At 42.4% G+C, this 15,421-nt stretch overlaps 1 protein-coding gene across 5 annotated transcripts in view; it reads right to left on the reverse strand.

Annotated features, from left to right (window-relative positions):
* The window catches only part of trrap (transformation/transcription domain-associated protein), a 315,964-nt gene that overhangs the window by 62,485 nt on the left and 238,058 nt on the right, over positions 1–15,421 (reverse strand). For 4 of the 5 annotated variants that reach the window (XM_072269108.1, XM_072269106.1, XM_072269107.1 and 1 more), the window contains exons 59-61: positions 9,866–9,901; positions 7,617–7,882; positions 5,664–5,764 (exon numbers count right to left, since the gene is read on the reverse strand). In XM_072269108.1, coding sequence (XP_072125209.1) covers positions 5,664–5,764; positions 7,617–7,882; positions 9,866–9,901 — 403 coding nt within the window. The remainder of the gene's footprint in view (positions 1–5,663; positions 5,765–7,616; positions 7,883–9,865; positions 9,902–15,421) is intronic. The other variant, XM_072269109.1, reaches the window with a different exon arrangement.

Raw genomic sequence — 15,421 nt, forward strand, 5'->3', positions numbered from 1 at the left:
TTCCAAGCCCATGGCACTGCTGCTGAGATGAACTGAGGCTCTTAGTCAACGTTTACTCACTAAACATCTGGCAATAAAAATGAAAACTACAGCAAACTGTCAGGTCAGCAGAAAAGGTAATTGGCTGCAGTTGACCATCACTGCAGGACTTGTATGTGTCCAAGACAAAAAAGCGAGCAAGAAAAAATCATTGTGGACACTACCCACCCTGCAAATTGCCTTTTTGCAAAAGCTCCCTTCCGGTAAGCACTATAGGGCTATTAAAACAAAAACTTCACGCCATCTTAAAAGATTTTTCCCCCCAGGCAGTTAGTCTGATCAACCATTCTAATTACCTCCCCAACCCTCTCTATGTATTACCCACATCACTACACAGTACAGTAAACACTTTTCATAATGTTGTTTACATTTTAAATACATGCTGGTATCTATGTAGTCATGCACGTTTATTCCATATCCATACTTTAATCTCTAACTTTATATAATTCTTAATAATTGTTAAATGCTTTTTTGTTACATGTTGCACCCTGACCAACACACCAATTTATCTGGTAGACAAAGTTGACCATTGAGCTGATCTAAATTCTACATGCACTTGTCGATAGCTCTTGAGAAAGCACAAAGGGCCAGATTAGCTACTTTTTCAAAGGACTTGGAATAATGTATGCAATTCTGGTTGCTAATGCAAAAGGGAGAATCTGCACATTAGAGATTCTGCAGATGCTGGAAATCCAGAGCAACACATACAAAACATTAGAGTAATTCAGCAGATCAGGCTGCATCCATGGAAATGAACAAATAGTCAACGTTTTAACCAAGACCCTTCAAAGTTCGAGTACGTTTATTATCAAAGTATGTATATGTAACACCCTGGGAAAGGTTTCACTGCTAACGTAACTGTCTTTCTGTAGAAGCTGCATTTGGGTTATGGTTAGAGATAACGGGTGCTTTGGAATGTGAGCCATCCAATGAAGGGAGTGTGTTTTCATGTTGTGCGTCTGACACCGGTGTGAGCTGGGTCTTTGGCTTGGTGGGAGATGAAGGGAGAAGACACTGGAGAGAAGAGGTCATAGTTCTTGACCTGGAGCGGGGTCATGATCCGATGAAGGCTGGGGAGATCGAGGGAGGATCGACGGTGAAAACCGTGAGCTCCAACTTGTGCACATTAGATATCTATCATACAACCTTGAGATTTGTCTCCCTATGGGCAGCCACAAAACAAAGAAACCCAAAAGAGCCCATTAAAAAAAACGTCAAACACCCAATGTGCAGAGTGAAAAAAAACAAATCATGCAAACAATAAAAGCAAGCAAATAGTGTCCACAAAGAGTCTGTCCACAGACCCTTAGTTCAGTACAGAACAGAGTAAACATCATGAAGCAGCAAACTGAACTGGTCTGTCCCTTGCCTCGGGCCTCGATACCCTGAACTTTTCAATCTGGCCCGGCACCTAAATCGTCATCCAAACACTGGGTTCAGTCACTTTGATCACTGTGGGGCCTGGACCGCACCACCTCTATTCGGCCTGTACCCGAACCTTCTAATTTGGGAGAGTGTAACAGTTTCAGAGTGTGCAGAGAAGATTCACAGGGATGTTGACTGGATTGGAGGACTTTATTATGGGGAGAGGTTGGATATCATCCACAAAGGAGGCTGAGGGGAGACAGTAGGAACACTATTGGGCAGAATGGGCTGCATGTGGTGCAAACATGTGAAGGTTCTCCATAATGACTGTTTTATAGATTGCGATCCTGGGATGAGTCAGGATGTGAGGAAATGCCAGGGATATTAAGTTCAGTTGCAAATCTACCAGAAGCTCATGGAACAGAAGGAGTTCAAGGATCTGACTGTTTCCTGTACCACAGTTGTTTTAACCATTACATATGCCTTTGAGATATTACAATACAATTGCTTCTAGTGTTATTGTCATATGTACTGAGATGGAGTGAAAAACAGTGTGTTCTCCTCTATAGATGCTGCCTGACCTGCTGAGTTCCTCCAGTGTTTTGTGTGTGTGTTGCTCAAGAGTTTCAGGATCTGAACAATCTTGTGTCTTTAATTAATATTTAGTGCTTTTGCCTTTGACAACAGATGAGGTACATATTGTACTGATGCCTACCTCTTGTGTGAGGGTGGTTGAATATTTAGTAATGCAGCATCGCGGACATTCACCACCACAGAAAACAGCCACAAAAATAGGCCCCAACTTTACAAGACTCCCGCTTCAAATCACCATTTCAAAGCAAGGGCATGGGGTATCCAGAAGACTGACAGATGAATCGTGCTCCCTAGTGATTGTATACCATAGAAGGAGTTCAAGGACCTGAGCATACTGTTGGTATGGACAGGCCGCTGCACAGGACTGGATAAAGCTGCAGAGGGTTGTAGACCCAGCCACTCCATCATGGGGACCAGCCTCCCCAACATCCAGGACATCTTCAAATGGCGATACCTCAAGAAGGCATCACCCATCATTAAGGACCCCCACCACCAGGATGTGCCCTCTTCTCACTACTACAATCAGAGAGGAGGTACAGGAGCTGAAGATGTACACTCGAAGTTATAGGAGCAGCTTCTTCTCCTCCACCATCAGATTTCTGAATGGTCCATGAACACTAACTCTTTATTGTTGCTCTATTTTTGCACTACTTATCACTCACCTCTATAGCTCATATTCTCAATATTACTTATAACATATTTATCTTTATTTCTTTTTGCACTTGCAGTTTGTCTTATTTCGCACATTGATTGTTTATTCATCTCTGTGTGCAATTTTCACTGATTCTATTGTGTTTCTATCTACTGTGAATGCCCACAAGAAAATGAATCTCGAGATAGTATTTGTAATTTGATAATAAATTTACTTTGAATTTTTCACTTTTTAAAATATTTCTTATTGTACACTATGTAATTATTTTATGTCTTGCACTGTACTGCTGCCACAAAACAAGTTTCATGCCATATGTCAGTGACAGTAAACCTGATTCTGATCACAGTTTGAAGCCAGCTTGAGTGCATGAGGCAGGGAGTGGGGAAGAGGGGCAGATGAGACCAGAAATATCTAAATGGGCAAGGAAGGGGGAAAACGATACGGCATGAAGCTGAGGACCGTGAACCGCTGAATGTGGCTGCTGAGCAATGTGGTTTGTGAGCATGCTGCACTGTAGACTGAAAAATTTCCCAAGTGTTTATCTTGCACAAAGGCAAGTTTAAACAGTAACATGCCAGTGAGGCTCAGCAGGTGAGGCAGCAGAGAAAGAGGAATAACATTTCAGCTCCATCCCAAATCAGAACTAGAATGAAAAATCCTTGACTTTTAACTCTCCTCACGTAGCTGGGGAAGGGGCAGGTAAGATACAGAAGTTGTTAACTCTTCCCCTCCAGGCCAGAGAATCTAAAACCAGAGGACATAGGGTTCACATGAGACGAAAAAGATTTAAAAGGCACCTGAGTGGAGCTTTATCCCCTATGTCAGGGAGTCTAAAATTAGAGGTACAGGTCTAAGATGAGAGGAAAAAGAATTAAAATGGACCTGTGGGGAACTCAAAGGCCTGTTCCCTTGCTGTGTAGTGTGATGATATTTACTGGGTTATCCGATGAAAACATCCAACAATCTCTGGCTTAAGCCATAATCTAGTTGAATGATAGCCAGTGTGATTTCCCGATTCAATGTCGTAGAACAAAGAACAGTACAGCACAGCGACAGGCTTTTCAACCCACAATTTTGTACAGAATCAATTAAATTAGTAATCAAATAGCTAACTAATTTCTACTGCCCACACAATGTCCATATCCTTCCATTTTCCTCACCTTCACGTGCCTATCTAAACATCTCTTAAAGATCCCTAATATTTCTGCCTCTACCACCACCGCAGGCAGCGCATTACTGTCTTAACATCACTGCTTCAGATTTCTAGCACTGACCGTCTTGTGTAGTGGTTAAAGACTGCCTTTAGATTGCCAAAATTAAAAGTAAATGTGTTTACTCAAAGAATTATGCAGTCTAAAGGGGTGGAAGGAGATGTGTGCAGGAGAGAAACACAAGAAGTGAAGTGTCAATAAAAAGCAGGGGCACATTGTGAATTCTCCTTGACAATGTATAATTATCCACACATACAGGGCAGAGAAAAGCAGGGATGTACATTGCAGGCTTGGAACATCATACACTTGACAGCTCAACTCCGAGGCAAGGCAAGGAAATTGAGCTGGTCATCAAAGTGCACTCGCTTCAGTTGGGTGAGTATTGTCAGCTCCCAGCTGGAGCGCAGAGATGAAGCAGAGTTACAGATGCAAGGCTTCACACTGGGGAACAGGAGGGGGTGGAGAAAGAAAGGTTGCATTGAATTATCCTGCTGAGGCAGCACTCCATTAAGACCGTAAGACATAGGCGTAGAATTAGACCATTCAGCCCATCAGTTCCACCATTCCACCATGGCTGATTTATTATCTCTCTCACCCCACTCTCCTGCCTTCTCCCCATAACCTTTGGCACCCTGACTAATCAAGAACCTATCAACCTCCACTTTAAATACACTCAATGAACTGGCCACAACAACGTCTGTGGCATCAAATTCCACAGATTCACCACCCTCTGGCTATTCTAAAGGGATATCCTTCTATTCTGAGGCTGTGCCCTCTAGTCCTAGTCTCCTCCACTATAGGCAACATCATTTCTACATCCACTCAGCTGAGGCCTTCCAATATTTGATAGGTTTCAGTGAGATACCCCCTCATTCTTCTAAACCCCAGGAGCTATCAAATGCTCCTTCTATGTTAACTCTTTCATTTCCAGAATAATTCTCGTGATCCTCCTCTGAACCCTCTCCAATGCCAGCACATCCTTCCTTAGATAAGCAGCCCAAAACTTACTTGCTCCATTAACTGAAGGTGGAATATCAGCACTTGGGTGGAGGTGGGGGAGTGGGGAGAGGGATCAGAGTGTTGGTAGCCCATATTCCCTTCTTATTCAAATATGGAAGGATATGAAGCACTTCCTTGTCCCCCAGCTAAGCTTAAACATTAGCTTTATTTGTCTCAGGTACATCAAAGCATACAATCCACAAGTCTTGCCATGCTTCTGTTGTCAAAGTAGCATGTTCACGATTCACTAACCCTGGTATGTATGTTTTTGGAATGCAGGGGGAAACCAGAACACCTGGAGGTAACTCACAAGGTCATTGGGAGATCATGTAAATTGTGAACAGCAGTAGGAATTAAACCCCAATATTACAGACTGTGTTGTACAGTGCTGTGCTACCTGCTAGGATACCATGCCACCCCACTGAAAAGGATACAAGTAAATCCTGTCCCTTAAACCACTGGCCCACCAATATTTCTCTCCAAATCACAAAGTTAGGTCAAACAGTGAGTGAGACAAGAACCTTCATGGTAACCTTGAGGCACTGCCTCAAGAAAGCAACATCCATCGCCAACAGTCACACCGCCCAGGCCACACCATTTTCTCACAGACCATCAGGCAGGAGGTACAGAAATCCACAGTCCCATACCACCAAGTTCAAGAACAGTTACGTCCCTCCAGTACACAGAGAGATGTACAAATACACACATGCACATACATAGGCACACAGACACGCACACACTGCAAACAATGGCATTCTTTCTTTTAACAACATAGATTAAGTGGTGGCAGATTTTTTACATACTTGTTAATCTGAGCAAGAAACATTCCCTTCAAAGCGTAGAATTCTGCTGTCATCTCCTTGGTGAAGTACTTCAGGTTTGTCGATTCAATGACTTCCAAACCCTGCAGAGAAGAAAGTTGAACACTGAACTATTGATATTGAACACAGAACACTACTGCACAGTACTGACCCTTTGGTCCCCAATGTAGTGCCGACCTTTTAATATATTCCAAGATCAATCTAATCCTTCTCTCCTACATACCTTCTATCATCCATGTCCCTATCTAAGAGTTTCTTGCGTGTCCCTTATGTATCTGCCTCTACTACCACCCCAGAATGGACCTATTCGTAAAGTCCTAAACCAAATATTCTCACTGACCAACTGGGCAGTTAAATTAGTGGCCATATTTTAACTAGATTCTGAAGGCAGTGATTTACCTGACCATTTGTAACGAACCATAAAATCAACTATGCTCATCAATTATTGATTTTGCTGTGTTCTGATACAAATGTTTATAAATGTTTCCAATTCCCTCAAGTTAAACCCAAACACACTAATGGAGGCCACTTCTTTCAAATCATATCTACCAATACACACTATTGTAATTGAGGACCCAACTGAAAACCTTTCTTCACTTCTCACCTATGATTGTCACGACAGGACGACCCTCTGTTGGGTCACGAGTCCACCAGAGACAAAAGTCAAGGAGTCCAAAGTGGACCCTTAACTCAGAGAGGTAGACTGCCAGTCAGTCTGTATTCTCACATATTACGAAAGACTCACCCAAATCCCTACAGATCCTGACTGGTTGCTTCACAGTCTGGTATGGGAGCTCCAATGCCCACCATCCCAGGATTGCAGGAAGCTGCAGAGGGCTGTAGACCCAGCTGGCTCCATCAGGCGCACAACCGCGGGCAACTTTAAGAGGTGGGGCCTCAAGGCAGCGGCACACATCACTAAGGACCCTCACTATCTGGGACATGCCCTCTTCTTGTTATTATCATCAGGGAGATGATACAGGAGCCTGAAGGCCCACACTCAATGATTCAGAAACAGCTCCTTTCCCTCCACTACCAGAATTCTAGAGTCCACAAACCCCATCTTGTTATTCCTTTATTTGTGCTACTTATCGACTTTGTAATTAAGAGTTTTTGTCATCATACTACTGCTGCAAAACAACAAACTTCACATGTAAGCCCTTAAGAAACAGAAGAAGAATCAGACAAATCAACCCATCGAATCTGCTGTGCCGCACAATCATGGCTAATTTATTATCCCTCTCAACCCCATTCTTCTCATAACCTTTGACGCCCTTACTAATCGAGAACTTATTAACTTCGGTTTTAAGTATACCCAATGACTTGGTAGCCTCAGCCTACCCTCTACACCCTGCTGATGAGTCTGCCTGACTTCCAACAGACACATTTCTAACTGAAAGAGAGTCTTGTCACTACCAACACACAGAGAACAGAGACACGAGGGATTCTGTAGATGCTGGAAATCCATAGCAACACACACACAGAATGCTGGAGGAATCCAGCAGGTCAGGCAGCATCTATAGTGGGGAATAAACTGTCACGGTTTTCGGCTGAGACCATAAGAACAGAATTAGGCTATTCGGCCCACCAAATCTGCTCCCCCATTCCAACATGGTTAATTCATTATTCTTCTCAACCCCATTCTCCTGCCTTCTCCCCATAACCTTTGACACCCTTAATAATCAAAAACTTATCACCTTCCACTTCACAAATACCCAATGACTTTGCCTCCACGACTGTCTGTGCCAATGAATTTCACAGATTTACCATCCAGTGACTCAAGAAATTCCTCCTCATCTCTGTTCAGTGATAATAAATGTCATTCTGAAGGAACTCATTATTAAATATCAGAAACATTTGACTGCTAGTTGGTCTCTCCTGCTGAAGGAAGATGTACGTGGAGGCGAGATACCATTATAAGCAATGATTGCCCACCTGCATGCATTCATTCTTGCCCATGACGCCCGCCTGCTGGAGATAGCATTTGACTTGTTGCCGGATCTTCTGGAAGCAGTCCACGATGGGCACGGTGGGAATGGTATGGATGCGGCTGAGGATATCGAGGGCCACGTTCACCAGGCCTTGCTTACGGGCGATCTTGCCATACTGGATTATGGCAGAGGCGGAAGCATGGACTCCTAGCATGGCGTTGTTGGAGTTGGGGTCATGCTGAGAGCTGTTCTCATAGGCCGCCACAATAGCTTTAAGAGGACAGAGAGAATTAAAACTGTACATTACTTTCAAATTTGAAGTAAAGTCACAGAGACAGGTGTTGACAGGTGAGATTATCATTAAATGAGCTCGTATATTGGTGATATAGACTCAATATTATAGAGTCATACAGCACTGAAACAGGTAATAGGCCCTTTTGCCCATTTAGTCCCATTTGCCCGCACTTCAACTAAAAATCCTGGATCAGATCATTTTGAAATATTTCAGTAGTGATTGAGAGCTGCTGGTGTACATTTACACATGAAAGATGAGTATTGTATTGCAATTCTCTTACTGACTTGGGCACAGGATGAACTGCTTGGCACTTGATAATATTAGTATAATAATTTCAGTCTGTAAGACATAGGAGCAAAATTAGGCATTTGGCCCATTGAATCTGCTCTGCCATTCTATCATGACCGATTTATTTTCCCTCTCAATCCATTCTCCTGCCTTCTCCTTGTAACCTTTGACATCCTTACTAATCAATAACCTATCAATATCCTCTTTTAATATACCCAATGAACTGGCCTCCACAGCCGCCTGTGGCAAGGAATTACACAAAATATTCTCTACTCCTTTCTCCCATTTTCCCTGCACGTAAAAGCTTATTCCTTTTTATCATCCTCCAGTTTTGATGAAAGGTTATCGACCTGAAACACTAACTTTTTCTCCCTCTACAGATGCTGCCTGACCACCTGAGGGTTTCCAGCATTGTATGTTTTAAAAAAAAAAATCCACCAATTTCAGCTTTCAAATTTTTAAGTGCTCTGGAATATTGGAACTTTTAAGGAAACTGAATTGGTCTTTGAGCACTCAATGACTTTAACACATTCATCATCAATGGCATGGGTCGCTTTCCCTCTCAAAACTGAACAGGAATATCAGGAGCAATTCATAATCTGGATTCTGCAAATGCTGGAAATCTTGAGTAACACACACACAATGCTGAAGGAACTCAGCAGGTTAGGCAGCATCGATGGAGGGGAATAAACAGTTGCATTTCGAGCCGAAACCCTACACAGTCTAGAAATCTGATTCCCTCTAGTTTCAAAAAGATTGAAGAAAATCTTCATACAAAGTAAAAATAACAGCTTTACAGAAAAAATACCTTTTTTGTGACTCTCATGAGGCAGCGTAGCAATTAGCGCATTGCTTTACAGTGGCAGCAACTCGGGTTCAATCCCGTTTGTAAGTTCTCCCCATGACCGTGCGGGTTTCCTCTGGGTGCTCCAATTCCTCCCACATTCCGAAGACGTTCGGGTTAGTAGGTTAATTGGTCACGTGGGTGTAATTGGGCAGCACGGGTTCGCTGGGCCGGAAGGGCCTGTTACTGTGTTGTATTCATTGAGAGGATACTAATGTCTCTGACAAAGTCTCTTTACAGCTCATTCCCAAATAATCTTGAACTGAATGGCTTGCTCAGAGATCACTTAAAAGTCAGCCACACAGTCACAGAGCTACATGTACAGTATATGAGTAAACTAGGTTAGTTTTTAACAACAGTCCCATAGCTCTATTGCCATTACATACACAAGTTAGTTCTTTCTGACTAACTTAAAGTGAATTTAAGTCCCCAGATGCTCTGGGAGGAATTTGAACACATCACCAGATAAGCAGTCAGATGCGCCTAGATACTAATTTCATTACTGTGCTTTTGTACCCCGAATTACCAGTACCCTTAATTAATTAAATTACATTAACTTAAGCACATGCTGATGTACCCTGAATTCAGAAATCTGCAAATTTAACCAGCTCATTTAAAGGCTCCATTGGCAGGTGCACCACACACAGAACATCTTAATCTTATAAATATATTCGCAGAGAGGAATAGTTTCACACACACAATCAGTTTAAGGTGCAGCCAGGTTTTACTTGGTAGGCAGTGATTTCTGAGAGTTTACACAAACACTTGAATGAGCTAAAACTCAAAGTCGCTTTGATTTTGTTTTACAAACTCGTTTGTTCCCTACCTGGTCTGCGTTTTGTATCTGCTGCAGTGGGTCCCACTGAAATGAATGGAAATGTGAAAAGTAGAAAATTTCCCAGAGTGTGCTATGGACAAAGTCTATTCAGTTACAGCTTCTAATCTCACTGTTTTACTGAATAAAAAAATCCCTTTGCATGAAAAGGAACCAGTAACCCCCTATTGAAATTCAACTTGCAGAGAAAATGATGCATTGAACAAAAGAGGCTATTCATATTCTCAGCAACATTCCTCAATTCCACTTGATCGGCTGCTGGTCTGCATCTCATCTCAGTCTACCAGGCTTTATTCCATAACCCTTCTCTTACATTAACACACCAATTCCCTTTTTTTTTGAAGCTTTCAATTGACATCCACCTCAGCAGTCTGGAGATCCTCTCCATAGATGCCTCAAGAGCTGTTGAGTTCCTCCAGCATTTTGTCTGGGTAGCCTCTAAACTCACATCGATCTCTCTAACCTTTGGTAGTTTCTTCCCTTTCACTCTTTTTCCATTCCCAGATTGGTTCTCCTCTTAACTTCTCTCTTCTCCCACCTACCCATCTCCTTCACTGTCCCTTCCTTCCATGGTCACCTATTCTCTCTTTTTCAATTCCTTTTTCTTCAGTCCTTTACCTCTCTCACCCATCACTTGCCAGCTTACTTCACCCGCCTTCCCCCTCACCTGGTCTCAATTACCACTTGCCAGCCTGTACTCCTCCCTCTTCCCCCTCACCTTCTTATTTCAGATTCTTCTTCCTTCCTTTCCAGTCCTGATGAAGGGTCCCAGCACAAAGCCTTGACAGCTCATTCCCCTCCATCGATCTACTTGAGTTCCTCCAGCATTCTGTGTGTGTTGCTTTGGGAGGATGAGTCACCTTACCTGGGGAGACTTTGTTTAAATTCACAATGCAACTTTCCCTCTTTCTGACTCACTAACAGGGTGCCACTGTAGTGTAGTGGTTAGCTCAATGCTATTACAGCTCGGAGAGACGGAGTCCAGAGTTCAATTCCAGTGTCCTCTGTAAGAAAGTTTGTATATTCTTCCCATGTCTACGCGGGCTTTCTCCGGGTGCTCCAGTTTCCTCCCACAGTCCAAAGACTTACCAGTTAATAGATTAGTTGGTCATTGTAAATTGTCCTGTGATGAGGCTAGGGTGAAAGCTATGGGTTGCTGGCCGGCATGGCTCAGTGGGCTGGAAGGGCCTCTTCTACACCATATCATTAAAGACCCCTCACACCCTCTCCATGAACTGTTTGTTCTTCTGCCATCAGGCAAACATTACAGGAGCATCAAAACTAAAACCACAAGGCTACTAAACAGCTTCCTCCCACAGGCAGTCAGACTGCTAAATAGCTGCTCTATCTGACTCTGCTTTGGACACTTTTAACTTGCACTAGACACTTATAACTGATTTTAACTGACATGTGGCTGTTATGTTTTACTATTTATTATGTTTATTATTTAATGTTGCGTTTGTTATGTTATGATTGCGTTGCCCCTGGGAAACGCTGTCTCATTCTGCCCTGCAGAGCTGATGTACGGTTAGAATGACAATAAAGGTTTTTTTTGAATCTTGAATATCACTTAAAAAATATATATAAATAAATAAGCTGTCCCAAACCCCTCAGTCTTTGAGCTATCCTTTCTGTATTAAAAGAGCCTCAAACATCACCTCCGCTATTAACTTCTGCATCTGCCAGACTTACAACTTTCTCATTTCTAATCCAGCAGCCACCCCATCCTCTCCAATTTGGAATCCGGAGCCAGAGTTATCCAATTGTCAAAATAGTTTATTATTCACGTGTACAGTGAAAATCTTGCTTACTGTCCATGCATATCTATTCATTACAATGTTACACTGAGGCAGTACAAGAGAGAACGGTAACAGAGAGCAGAATAAAGTGCAACAGTTACAGAGAAAGTGCAGTGCAGGCAGACAATAAGGTGCAAGGTCATGATGAGGTATATTGTAAGGTCAAGCATGTTAGGGCAATAGTGGTTAGCATAACGCTTTACATCGCCAGCTTCAATTCCCACCAAAATGTAAGGAGTTTGTATGTTCACACTGTGTCTGCAGGAGTTTCCTTTGGTTGCCCTGGTTTCCTCCCACATCCCAAAAAGGGTTAGGGTTAGTGAGTTGTGGGCATGCTGGTTTGGCCCCTGAAGTGTGGTGACACTTGTGGGCAGCCCCTAGCATATCCTCAGACTGTGTTGGTCACTGACACAATGACACATTTCACCGTATGCCTCAATGGTTCAATATACGTGTGAGAAATAAAACTAAATTTTAGGCAACACTCTGACTCCATAAGGCAGAGACAGAGGATAGTTCATTTTGACCGGTAGACAAAGGGACACATCCTGTGTAATCAGTAAGAGATTAAAGCCAAGTTTATTGCAGACGTGACAAATAAATCTAATCTTTTCCTTTCCAAGAGTTCACTGTAATGTACTAGGGAAACCTTTCAATAGCTTTATAACAGCAAGATAGTCAAGGAGAGAAAGAACCAAAATTTCACAATACTGATTCAATATACAAAGTGGTGCTGCATTCCTGAATAATTATGCCCCAAGCAAAATCAGAAGCTGCAGTACATTCAGTTCATATGTTTGCTCTGTCACAAAGGTGATCACCCTTTAGCAGCGCTCTGCTGGCAGTGAGCACTTGGGACACAAGAGGTCACAAGGAGCATTATATAAATGGAAGCCTCAGAGAAAGTCAAGCGTGACTGAATGCTGGAGGTCTCTTGGGTCAGATCACTCTTTATGGTTAAGCTGAGAACAGAACAAAGATGACTCCATCTCCTTCCAAAACATTAAACAGAATTTGAAAATCAAATTGATGCAGTCAAAAGAGCTATACAAACTGAATGAGCTACAGCAACATAGACCTTGTTCACGCTAAGTGTAGCTATTAATATCAAAATAACTGCAAAAATATCATCACCGCTTTATTCCTCTAAATTATTTTTAAAAATCCATTTACATTAAATCTGATGTGACTCTTTATAACACACATTAGAAATTAGGTATTACAGCTCCATCTTGGGTATGACTCTCCCTACCATTGTGGACACCTTCAAGAGGCAGCGGGTCATGAAGATGGCATCGATGACTGAAGACCCTGACTATCCAGGATATGCCCTCTTCTCATTACCACCATTGGGGAGATGGCACAAGAGCCTGAAGACCCACACTCCAAATGACTTGGAAGCAGCTTTTACCTCTCCGTTATCAGATGCCAGAACAGTCTGTGAACCCATAAATGTTAGCTATTTCTCTCTTTTTTTGCACTAATTTTTTTGTAATGTTGTATCTCCATTTAACTTCTGATCCTGAGGGTTTTCCAGGAGTCAAATATGATGAGTAGTCTTAATTCTAAGATTTCAGTTTATCTTAAAGTATCAAGCAAACTAAGTAATGAGCTAAGGAATGATGCTAAGAGGTGTAAGACAAAGGAATAAAGAAGCTAAGAAGCCAAGAAGGCGCTTCTGAAAATCCCTCACTTTTAGAGATAAGACAAAGAAAATTTCATAGATAGGATTGAATTAATAGGCTACGTAATTAAAACAATTACATCACAAGAGTAATGTGCTAATACTGCGCCAATTAAAAATGAGAAAGGTGATAAATCTAGTTTAGCTGCTTTCTGCCAGTGAATGTGAAAAAGTACAGATCTTATAAATAGTATTATTTAAAAAAAAGTGATTTCCAACAGTAAATTATAGTAAAAATTACTGCACTGTACAGCTGCCGTAAACCAAGAAATTTCACGTCATCAAATCAGTGATAATAAACCTGATCTTGATATAAGATTTCATCGGTTCTTTAAAAGTGCGTTCAATTAATTAAGCAAAATGTCATAAAATGTGGAATAACAATTTGCATTACAAAGCTGCAACCTAAGTTTTTATTTTTGAAATGATTTACTAACCACAGCGAAGGAGCTTCTTCCTCTCCATCAGATTTTCGGAACAATTCATGAACACTAGCTAATTATCCATTTTATTTTGCACTAATTGGTCGACAAAATTTTGGTATACAAAATTATGTGGAATACAGATAGGATACATGCATGCAGGTTTTTTCCACCGAGGTTGGGTGAGACTAGATTAGGTCACGGGTTAAGGGTGAAAGGTGAAATGTTTAAGGGAAACATGAGGGGGGGGGACTTCTTCACTCAGACTGTGGATTGCACTGCCAGCGCAAGTGTAGGTGTGGGTTCGATTTCAACATTTAAGAGAAATTTGGATAGATAAGTGGAAGGGTATGGAAGGCTATGTTCTGGCTGCAGATTGATGGGACTAGGCAAATAGCATGGCACAGACTAGATGGACTGAAGAGCCTGTTTCTGTGCCGTAGTGTTCCATGACTCTATAACTGTGGCGACCCACTTTCCAGCACACTTGAACCAGCTCACAAAACAGCGTGCACCGGCAGAGAGGCCGGCCCCAAAAAGGGCGCCAGGCCATCTTCACCAGCAGGGGAAAAATCCTGCATGCGGAAAGGGTCTATGAATATGCATTCCTCACAGCAGTCCCGCCCGGGGACACCGCTACATAACCACCGTGTGTGTAGCACACCGCTACATAACCACTTCCTTCTTTTTTTAGCAACTGATAGCAATTTTCTGTCTCTGCACCATACTGTTGCAGAAAAACAACAAATTAATGAACCTAACTCTGATATTAGATATCATTAGAGGTAATCTTTTATTAATTAAACTAGATTCCTTAAGGTTCCTTAAGGTTGTTCTAGGTGGGGGTTGGTAACAGGGATAAGATCCCACTACCTATTAAATGCTCCCAATGACGTGGTTATCAGATGCTAGTTGAGATGCAAGTCCAGCTCCTGGCCTTCACAAGTGGACTAGCTACTAAGCCCGATCGGAACAGTTTCTGCTCACAGAAGAAGGGGCAAAGGTGGGTTACTGGCACCTTAAAACCAGTTACTTCGAGCAGATGGGGCTCATCAGCCGTGGTTGGCAGCTCACCTACGAGAAGGAAACTTCTGATCTCAAACTTGCGCTGCCTTGCGGCTGTACCTACTCGTGGTGAAGTTTTTGGGAATAAACCCCATGGGAAAACTCTGGAGCTGGAGTCCCTAAGGCAGTCCTACACTGAGTTCAATAATGACTGGCAACTCCTGCAACGCTGCTGGTGCCAAACTGTATCGGCCTTTTCTGTTCCTTTGGGTTCATCAGCTGCGTGGAGAGGGGGAGCTTGTTACTTGGGCAACAGCTTGCTCACCATATTGTACTTCTCTGGCTTGTGTATCTAGACAGCTAGAACGCAACATCCATGGTCGACCCTGACTGACACATATTTAAGTGGAATAACAACTTGCCTTATGAAGCTGCAAACCTATTTTTATTTTTGAAATTATTTAAAAATTACAGCGAAGCCTTTTGATTTATGTAGTACTGGTAACTGAATGAATGTCTCCCTCACCCATGAACAGGCTGTAAGGAAGGGAGTGGATGAACGCTGTGAACACGTTGAGTTGAATCATTCACAAACAGACAATCTGCCAGGAAATAATTTCGACTTGAACTCACGAGT

Source organism: Mobula birostris, chromosome 9, assembly GCF_030028105.1.
Source record: "Mobula birostris isolate sMobBir1 chromosome 9, sMobBir1.hap1, whole genome shotgun sequence".
Taxonomy (NCBI): Eukaryota; Metazoa; Chordata; class Chondrichthyes; order Myliobatiformes; family Myliobatidae; genus Mobula; species Mobula birostris.